The sequence below is a fragment of the Acanthochromis polyacanthus genome, chromosome 11, assembly GCF_021347895.1.
Source record: "Acanthochromis polyacanthus isolate Apoly-LR-REF ecotype Palm Island chromosome 11, KAUST_Apoly_ChrSc, whole genome shotgun sequence".
Lineage (NCBI taxonomy): Eukaryota > Metazoa > Chordata > Actinopteri > Pomacentridae > Acanthochromis > Acanthochromis polyacanthus.
The window spans coordinates 17,167,778-17,178,604 of NC_067123.1; the positions used below are offsets into that span (position 1 = coordinate 17,167,778).

Sequence of the window (10,827 nt, forward strand, 5' to 3'; positions counted from 1 at the left end):
TCTGCAGCTTGAATCCAGACCCTGCTGAACTATTAGCACAATAGCAACAAAGGTGAAGGGTTTAGTTCAGGCAACTGGACTTATTCTTGTGATCTTGAAGACATTTCGCCTCTCATCCGAGCGGCTTCTTCAGTTCTAAAAACTAGTTTGGAGAGTCCTAGGTATTTAACCACTAGAGGTGAAGGTGGGGCTATGGCTGATGGTATCTACCAAAAGACTAAAGAAATCTTTCAACAACAGGCGTTGAATTCCAATGAGGTATTGATATGCTAATAGAGGGGGGCCTGATGAGAGTCGCTGATTTAATGACCCGATAAGTAGCCTCCTACCTATGAGCCATTATCATGTGAGTTGTTGGGCTCACCTGATGAGCCCAACCAATTTAACCTCTGGTTAAATAACTGGGACTCTCCAAACTACTTTTTAGAACTGAAGAAGCCGCTCGGATGAGAGGCGAAACGTCTTCAAAATCACAATAATAAGTCCAGTTGCCTGAACTAAACCCTTCATCTTAAGATGACCTGGATGACTGAGAACCTTCACAGACAATAGCAACAAAGATCATCGCTAAAATGAATCGACAACCAACTGAGATTGAGAACCAGTTCAGAAAATTCAGGCAATACATTGTGATGTTATGTCAGTATAACTTTTAATTTCACCTACTTATATCTGTAAACGTATCTGCACCTATGTATAAAATCTTTACATCCAAGCACATTCTAATTTGCACATTCTGTTCATTTGCACATTTCTGTATCACTCTTAAATATTCTGTTGATTTCATCTCTATTGTATTTTATATATTTTTATCCTATTTTATTTTACCTTCACTTTATACCCTAATATTCTGTGTTGCCATAATGTTTACCCCTGTGTATAGTATGATATCCATGCTGCTATAACTTAATTTTTCTCAGATGAGTAAGTCAACTGAAATCTTAAACTCCAGCTTCGCTTTGTAAACTAATGTAAGACATAGTTGTTTTTCACATGAGAAGGCGGGGCGCCAGGACAAGCGATCACTAGCATCCCCTATTTTAAAAATTATGCTTCCGAAATCTCTTGATTGCGATTCCGCAAAAGGAGTGGAATACCCCACCCCTCCTGTGCCAATCATAGCAGAAGCCCTTTTTAACCTGTTCCTTGAATACTCCACGGCATGACCAGCGGTAACGTGTACCTCACTCAGAGTTCATTTTGTGTCTAAGCGCCTCCAAGTTGGACTGTTATTATTATACTTCGAGTAATAGTACATTAACATAGAAAGTATTACCTTCAACTATATAGATATTGTTCAATTAATGTCGGAATGTCGCTATATTTATTTGTAGAGATTTGACAGTCGAAGAGCATGATGGGTAAGAAAAGGCGGGGAAACCTCATATTCTTGATTGTCATTGGCTGCCATGCGCACGAACATCGAGTGCTGCGTTCTGGTACTGTGAGGAACGCGAGTATTCCCAAAATAACCCCGGAAACACATTCTTTTATAATGCCGGACGCCACAATGGTGTTTCTATAAATATATATTTTTCTAAATTTGATCTTCTGAAATGCTTTTTTTTTTTTTTTTTAAAGTTTTTTCCACTGAAGTGGTTATTGTAATGTAGAATAAAGGTCCAACTTTCTGTATTCTGTCTGAATTAAATGTTATTTTTCTTGTAAAATGTAAAGATATTTACGCTAAAAATAAGTCTAAGTGTGTGGTTGTGAATACGGATTACTTTTTGGATTGCTTTATGCTCCAGTTCCAAAATCTGAAGACAAAAATTGAGTGTGTTCAATGGTAGCCACAGATTACAGGCACTGTGGAACATGTTAACACAGGTGTTTTCTGGTGTCCTCATAGCTGAACAATAAAGTCTTTTAAGGCATGATTGCATATAGTTTACGCTCAATCTAACAAGGACAAATCTAACTCTTAGTTTGGACTGTGGAGTACACTGGTCTTGCCCAAATATTTACCGTGGTCACTATTAATAAATCAAAGTAACCAATCTAGGGAGTAGGGTATGTCTGCAGACCTGAAGATCAATAATATGTGTCTGCAGACATGGAGGTTATACTTTCAGGACCACAACCACATTGACAGGACCGCACTTCTGGGACTGCACCTTTAGAATCTTTTTTAGAAGCACCTACTGCAATGGGGGATCGCTAAACCTAAACTAAATACTTAGAATTTAAGAGGTTTATTCAAAGGGTATTCCACACAACATACTATTTCACATCCAAGTACCAATACTTTTAAAGGTTTATTGCACCCAAAATACAACTCATTAAAATAATAATGATAATATCTTGGTTGCTACGACTTACATTTAGACAAACTTTGTAATTAAGTTAACCTTATTATCAAGTAAAATAATAATGGAAATGTATGTTATGACATTTGCGGTTTCTAGGTCTTGGTTTGAAGGGCTGGAAAGAGGCGAAACACAAGGACAACTCTGGAGGCAAATGTATGTATTTATTTTATACAATAACACTCAGTAAAAGCAACAATGCACCCACTCACAAAAAAACAAAAATAAATTAGTTTTATGACTCCCACCACTGAATTTCTGATCTCACTGCCTCCTGAGAGAGACACACAGTGACATGCAGTAGCATGCATAAGTACATGTAGCACTGATATATCTGATAAACTGTATATAGTTTACTTTTTTTTTACTTTGGCAAATATATATTCTATTTTAACTGTTTTAACAAAGCTGAGCACAGAATGGTCAGTGGTAGTTTTTGGCAGCATGTGATACATCTGTTCAATATGGGGAAGGATCTCTCTTGTTTAATTATTATGTGCATCTTCAAAACAGAGAAGACGATTGGTCAAACTTGACCTTTTTTAGATCATTTTGCAAACATAAATATACATAAATTAGGCCTAGAACTCGATCAAGGACATACTGAATGTCTCAATATTATAAAATAATGTTATGATTAAAAGACTATGAAAACACTACTGTGGGGGAAAACGTAATTTTACTGTTTAATCGTTTTCACAGCAGACATTTGGACTTATTCCAAGTATAATAACTGGTGACTCTGGTCCATAAAGGTTTTTAGTAAACCATGACTGTAAAACAGCTGCATAGCAGCAGCAGCTGTACAAGGACAAATGCAGTACACCTCTTCTTTCTCTACTGTGACAAGTTCAAATGACACCAAGGATCCTAGAAGTGCGGTCTATTCTGTGTGGTCCTGAAAGTGAGTCTCCAGGAGTAGGGTGTGTCTGCAGACGCTGAGGCTGCACTTGGGGAATCTAGGTCATGATAACCATTCTTCAAGCAGTCAAAAGAGGGCGCCAAACCCATTTTTAAAAAATACATGAACCAGGCAGCTTGGACCTGGGATCTTTCTGCATGGAGTTTGCATGTTCTCCCTGTGCATACGTGGGTTTTCTCCGGGTACTCCGGCTTCCTCCCACAGTCCAAAAAATATGCTGAGGTTAATTGATAACTCTAAATTGCCCGTAGGTGTGAACGTGAGTGTGATTGTTTGTCTGTATATATAGCCCTGCGACAGACTAGCGACCTGTGTCCCCTGCCTTCGCCTGAGTTAGTTGGGATAGGCTCCAGCACTCCCGCGACCCTAGTGAGGATAAAGCGGTGTATAGAGAATGGATGGATGGATGGATGGATGAACCAGGCAGTTCAAACTTAAATCATTGGACATCTATTTATTTATTTATTTATTCATTTATTTTTTAACCAATCAGTAAAATCACATCAAATAATAGGCAAATTCTTTATACATAATATATAAAATAAATAACATTTATTCAACAATGCTGTGAAAAGGGACCATGGAGATTCGAGGCGATACTGTTTTGCACTAGGTACAGTCCTGGAGGCCAAACAGTCGCTGATGTTTTCTGGTACCTAATCAGTGGTTTGATCTGATCAATCCACTGGATGACCTAACACATATTTAACAACATGATACACTATTTCTTAAAATGTGTTCATCTACTTTTTTGAAAATGAAAGTGAGATGAATGACATCAGTGCATGTTTATGTGTTAAGTGCAGAACTAGATACCAACATATTTTCAATGTACTCATATCTCCCTTTTGCTCTTAACTCCTGGAACAACCTCTGTAGGCAAGCATTTGTGTATAAATACACAGAACCGGCTGTTGCTCAGCTAGCCTGCTTATCTCCAGCCTCCAGTTCTGCACATAACATACAAGAGTGGAATCAATCTTTTCATCTCACATTGGAAAAGAAAGCAACCAAGCATATTTCCACAAATGCTTAGTTTCTCTTTGAAGAACACAGTAAGAGAGAGGCTAGATTTGGAAAGAACATTGGTTATGGTCACTATTTTAATCATTACTCAGGATGGCCACTCCTAGTATATTGGCACAGCCTGTAAGATTACAAATGCAGCTGAATTTTTTTTTTTTTTCCATCCTTAAATAGATACATTTAGCTATTTGTCATTAATAGATATAGCGGCTTCTAATAATGTGTCTTTGTTCCCATGAAGTCAGTCTTTCAAAATGACACTTCTTCTGCTTATCTTGTCAGTATTGCCCTCTCAATTAAATCAACCTGCCATATTCAAGTGCAGTGCTCAGAAATGGAAGCCATGCTTATTGGAGAACAGTTTGCCAACAGCAGTGTATTAGCATACAATATCATACAACTTGACCCTGTTTAGACTGGAGGCAAAAGTAAGAAAAGTAGTTGTACAGACAGTCAGACTGGTTGTCAAATGGTATTTTCAATGGACATTTAGCATGATTTCAAGATGTAGCACCCCCATGATAAGGACCTCATCTGCACCGACAACATGAAACGCTAATATCTGATTGTCAAACTAACCAAAAACATAGATGTCTGTAATATACTGTTTAAACTATCTATAATCAGTGGTAGTTTTCCAGGAAGAGCCCAGTTTGTGCAGCAAAGTAAAGATAAAGGGATGGTGCAATTATTAAACTGCTACCACATAATTTACAGCATATTTACTAGATAACCCATACAACTGAAGAAAAAAAAGTCAAACTGGTTACATGAATGAATGAAGCGAAACTGCAAAATGCATAATCTCTTGATGTTCAAAGTGAGAGTGCAGAGAGGCTTTCTTGTGAAATGCTGGTGAAATGAGTGATAGGAGGAAAGTTACCTGACAAGTGTATTCTAGTGTATTGTACACTCCTGGTATGTAAACAGCAGATTGTTTGGCTCTGGAATATAAAGCATTTGAAGAATTTGCAGAACTCATGATCCTCTGTGTTAAAGGCAGTTAGCCTACTGCCGTGTTGAAGTCATGTGGGTAGATGCGCAGTCATTAGAAATGCAGCTCACAACAGCAAGCTGACAACTTGGGTTCTGTAACAGTTGGTATGAAAAGCTTCACAAGTCAGTAAAATCCAAAATATTCTTACCCATGTAGGAACTAAAATCACATCAATGCTATGTTGACATTAGGTAGCTGAAATGTAGTTTTACTTGAGATTTGGGTGGATACAAATTTTTATTCATACAGACAATAACCTCTGCCAGATTTCCATGAATAGCTCCAAGTTCTGACAAAAACAATTATTAGCTTCCTCTTTGAGAATTAGCCGAGACCATGGATCCTAGGGCCATGTCTCAAACAAGAAGATGACTCAAACAGCTTAGCATGAATACTGCAAACAGGGGAAACAGCTAGCCTGGCTCTTTACAAAGTGGAAGAACACACCTAAAAACACTACATAACACAATGAATCCTCGGTGTTTGATTTGTACCCAAATAGTGATGTGCGTTAACTACTTCATTTGTAAAAACACCTCTCAGCTTTTAAACATATAATAAAATTCAGTCGTCTGTTTAGGGTATCTTTAAACTACAGTGACAGCAGGCGAGCTGTTTACCCATGCATTCTGTCTTTATGCTAAGCTAGCCTAATTGCATCCTGGCTGTAGCTCTCTACTTAGAAGAGACAGGTAACAAATTTGTCATCTGAAATAGCAAAAAAATTATAATTTTGCTTAATTCCCAAAAATGTTGAACTATATTTTTAGGGCCCTAAGAGTTTAGCCAGTATTTATTGTATGGCAATATATATATATATATATATATATATATATATATGTTAAATATATATGTTAAAGGCCAAATTAGAATCCAGGCAGATTTTAAATCCGCCTAGGCGGAATTAGAATTTTGATTTTGCCTAGGCTAGATTGAAATTTGGAGGGTTTTAAATATGATATGCTCTGTTAATGTAATTATTTGTTTTCCCTAAAATTATGTACCTTGAAATTTGGTTTTAGATAGAAGGTAAATAATTACTTTTGAAGTAATGTCAACTTTTGTCCTAAACACTTGGCAAAATAAACAGGGAAAAAATTATGTTGTCAAAGTAGTTTCTTGTTGTTTTTTTTTTTTTTTTCCATATGCTCTATACCAAAATCCTGTTAGAGGGTTAGGGTTAGGGTTATTCTTTCTAATATACAGGCTATTGATATATCAAGATTTAAATCCATACAACAACCATGGTAGGATTTTGATTTCGCCTAGGCGAAATCAAAATCCTAATTCCGCCTAGGCGGATTTAAAATCTGCCTGGATTCTAATTTGGCCTGCGACATGTATATATATATATATATATATATATATATGTGTGTGTGTGTGTGTGTGTGTGTGTGTGAGACAGGAAATGTGAGTGAGAGAGGTAAACCCGAGTCTCATTTCTTACTCACATGCATGCTTGACTGCTCATCCACCACACAACTAAACTGAAGCTGTTTTAGAGGCCTATCATAACCAAGTTCAAGTAATTAGCCTTTGCAGTATATGGTATCACGTTGGAGTGGCATCTTCAGGCTTGATAAATCCAGACTTCTTCTAGACTTAAACCCAACATTTCTACTCTTTGATACCTCTAGATCACAGCCTAATGTAAGAAACACATCCTTCTATACCCTTGGATTCATCAGGAAGTCAAACCTGCATGTTATGTCATTTTTGAGAACTGAGTTTTGAACATAATAAACAGATGTTTGTTGAACCTGTGATACACTTCTTGCTGCTGTTGATTCTATACAGCTAATACCTAACTGGAGCCGCCTACCTTAATTAAAATGATCTATTCGTTATGTATACACCTTAACTACAAATAATCTCTATCTTTTTACAAAAACATTACTCATCTATTCACAGAGTGACCAAAGGTTTAAGTCAGTTTGGCATAAGTGCGAACGCAGCTTACAGTAGCAGGAGGAGCACATTGATTTAATATGGTGACACTTAATGCAGAGTGCACTGTGTCTGTTCACACTGTTAATTAAATAGCTTTCAGTGACCTTTTTGCTCTCATCTCTATAGATTTCACTATTATTTACAATATTACAGTCACAAAAGATTGCAGGCAAAGCATCGCACAAACTTTGACAGGTAGACACCCACAATAGTGCCGTATGAAATGGAGGTGACACCAGACCACAGTAATAGTCCATTTGTTTTTTTCTTATAATCGGTAGTCCATTAGCTCTAGTACTGTGAAAGGGAATACTGGCTACACTTTAAGCCCCTTTTTTGTGTTTTTTGAACCTAGCACAGCCCAAGTCAGCTCAGGTCATGCTACACCACATGGATTTAAAGATACAACTTTCCTATAAGATACACATCAGGATGTACACAAACTCCCTGTTTGAAAACAATCTCACTTCTCAGAAGAATCCACACAGAGAGGGCACGGAGCACAAGGTGAGGAAGTGATGGATGGTGATATCACAGGGTGCTGAGGCAGAATGACTTGGTTTAGATGGACAGCTGTGAGACGAGGTGAGCTCTTGGTGTGACGGGACAGTGTTTGGACACAGAGTTCTCAGTCAGCAGTGGCAGCCCTTTTCAGCAGATGCGGCAGCTCGTTCCTCTTCTTCATTGGCTGGGTAGAGGACCTTGGCAGTGAGGCCGCTCTTCACGCCATCCCAGCCGTCACGGGTGACAATCTCCCCCATCTTCATCAGCTCGTAGATGTCTCTGGTCAGAAGCTCAAAGGCCCGGTCCACGTTGCTGTTGCACTTGGCCGACGTCTCCACATAGCGGATGCCCAACTCGGCAGCAAGCTGCTCTGCCTCATCCCGGCTCACCTTACGGTCCTTGTTGAGGTCACTCTTGTGGCCGATGAGGATGTAGACCATATGGTGGGGAAGGATGTGTTCACTCACCTCCTTGTGCCATTCTCTCACATGGTCGAAGGTCTTTCGGTTGGTGAGATCAAAGACTAAGAGTCCCCCAACTGAGTTGCGGTAATATGATGTTGTGATGGACCTGGTGAGTAAACAATAGTAAAAATGGCATGTTAGTAACTCAAGGTCAAACTAAACTTGTCATTTCATCATATCTTGGACACAACTGTGATCCAACAACAAAGAACTTCTACTACTTTGAAAGAACCTTAATGTAAGATTGAGAGATAGGTTTGCAGCTTTTGAGGAAAATCTCAAGTCAGTCAAGACAAGTCCAAGTCAAACCCGAAGTCTTGGCAAAGAAAGTTGTGAAGGTGCATTGCAAGTCACTGAAGATAGGTCTACATTAAGCATCAAGCTATGTTAAACCAAGTCTCAGCTTGAATCTCAAATCAGTTGATTCAAATTCAAGAAACAACCAAATCAAGTGTAATGTCTTCTCAAAACAAGTCTTACATCAAGTATCAAGACAGTAAAAACAGTTTCAGGTCAAGTTATAACTAATATTAAAGAAAATATCAAGCCAGTTCAATTCTCAAGTCTTATTAAAACACTTCTCTAGTCAGTTGAGACAACTCCAGGTGTTGTCAGTTGAACCGAATCAAAAGTTAAGTCACAAGGTCCACTAAACTGACACATCATTTGAACTGCTTCCCTTAAAAGCAGAAAAAAATTTGTGCAACAGTTAGATAATTGGAGCTTAATACAGGTTGATAATAGCTGTCCGTGCGGTTCAAATGAATGTGCCTATCAAACCGGTTGGGTCAGCCATTTTAAATAAAACACAATGGAGATAAAACAGTGTCCGCTCTCCATTTGAGACAGAATAGGAATCCAAGGCAATTTAAAGTTTGGCTAGGTCAGGGTAAGAAAATGGTGCCTTCGGTCAGAGTCCTCTTTTACAATAGCACTTCCTGATATCCACTACATGGCCTCCTAGGCCAAAATTCAATAATGATCCCAGTGTGCTGCATGGATTTGCATCTGGTATTAAAGTGTGTTTTCCCTTCTCCAGAGATCAGACCATATGCTATTACTGAGCTTCCAGTACCATTTCATAATACTATGCCAGGCTGTCATCCAGTCAATCAGTTTCTTTATGTACATTTGGATGTAGGTGCACACAATTTACTCTTTAATTTCCCTCAAGGCATTGAACTAACATTAATACAAATTCAATTCAGTCTGCCAATAAACAAGGGGTCCGCTGGGGCCCCTCAGACATCTACAGCCACAGCGTTTACATTTCATACGCATACATGCACATACATGTTCTGATCTGTACATGGTGGTTTTAAAACTGCTGATTGGTTTAATAAACACTTCCCACAGCCAGGCCTGTTAAGGCAGAAGTGAAAGACTGGAGTGTGGTGAAGCCTGAAGGAAAACACCCTCAGAAGCTCGGGCTTCAAAAGGGAAAGCAGATCTAAGAGTGAAGCTGCCTCTGAAGACACAGAAGTGCTTTAAAGCAAATTCTCCGTGAGAGCAGGGACACATGAAAAGTAGGAAGAGCAACAGGACAAATGAATGCCAAAACAAACAAACAGATTTGGACCCAGATTTGTCATCCCTGCGTTACTCTGGAGACTGTGGAGTCAGTATCTGAGGGAGTCAGACTAGGGCCTAAATATGAGGAGGCTGCCCATCATCCGTCAATGAATGATGCAACTCGATATGCACTGTTGTTACGCAGGTCAGGGCATCATCTAATCCCCCCCTAACCCTTTTCTATAGTGTCTACACTTACTTCATTATCACACAAATGAGACAGGAGATGGCCCTCGTTTAATTCATAGTGGTTTGAATAAAGCAGCTAAACACGACAGAGCAAGGCCTCTGCGTTACTGAACGACAGATCTCTCTGTAGAATCATCGCTGTTTGTTCGATCCCGATACATTTTATTTCAGCAACATTCCCTATCAACAGTGCTCCGTACCTGAATCGCTCCTGTCCGGCCGTGTCCCAGAGCTGGAGCTTTATTTTCACACCGGGCTCGATATCAAGCGAGCGGGCATAGAAATCTACCCCGACCGTCGGATCCGCCACATCGCTGTAAATTCCGTCCGTGAAGCGCTTCAGCAGCGACGACTTCCCCACCGTGGAATCCCCGAGTAGAATGATTCGGAACTGGTATTGCCACAAAATATCCATGGCATGACTAGAGGGGAGCCACCAGCGGAGTGTGTGTGTGTGTGAAACAAAGCCCTGTGCGCGGCGTGTTTACATGGAGCTGCTGCTGCTGCTGCCTTCTGCTGCGTGGAGCCGCGGAGCACAGCGACCTCAGCAATCATGTGACAGCTTTACCTATGCTCTACTAGCCGGGATCACTCCTCAAACCTGCCGTCAGTGAGCCAGTGGTGCTATCAAAGAGCATTAGTGACATTTTAAGCTGTAAGAAAACAGAGCGCTATTTTTATGTATTTTTTTAGCCGTATATGAGTTCTCACTTTTAGATTTCGCAGCAGAAACTCCCGTTTGTTTGAAATACCACAATGATCGTGTAAGAGCGATATTTTGCAACAGTTTATTTGAGTTACCACAGTTTGCAGTGATGCTATCTCAAAACCACAAGCAACCAGCAGCAGTGTTGCTGTCCATGGTTCTGAAATAGACCCCAGTTTGGGCTGATT

General features: G+C 39.5%; 1 protein-coding gene and 1 non-coding gene across 2 annotated transcripts; both read right to left on the reverse strand.

Annotated features, from left to right (window-relative positions):
* Positions 1 to 1,002: 1,002 nt before the first annotated feature.
* LOC127536306 (U11 spliceosomal RNA) lies at positions 1,003 to 1,136 on the reverse strand. The gene has a single exon (XR_007945298.1). It is a non-coding gene; the product is annotated as a U11 spliceosomal RNA (small nuclear RNA).
* Positions 1,137 to 3,670: 2,534 nt separating this feature from the next.
* rab42a (RAB42, member RAS oncogene family a) lies at positions 3,671 to 10,501 on the reverse strand. The gene is made up of 2 exons (XM_022214158.2): positions 10,134 to 10,501; positions 3,671 to 8,278 (listed from the first exon to the last, which is right to left on the reverse strand). Exons 1-2 carry the CDS (start codon positions 10,346 to 10,348, stop codon positions 7,837 to 7,839), a joined length of 657 nt encoding a protein of 218 aa, XP_022069850.1. The 5' UTR covers positions 10,349 to 10,501; the 3' UTR covers positions 3,671 to 7,836.
* Positions 10,502 to 10,827: the final 326 nt, after the last annotated feature.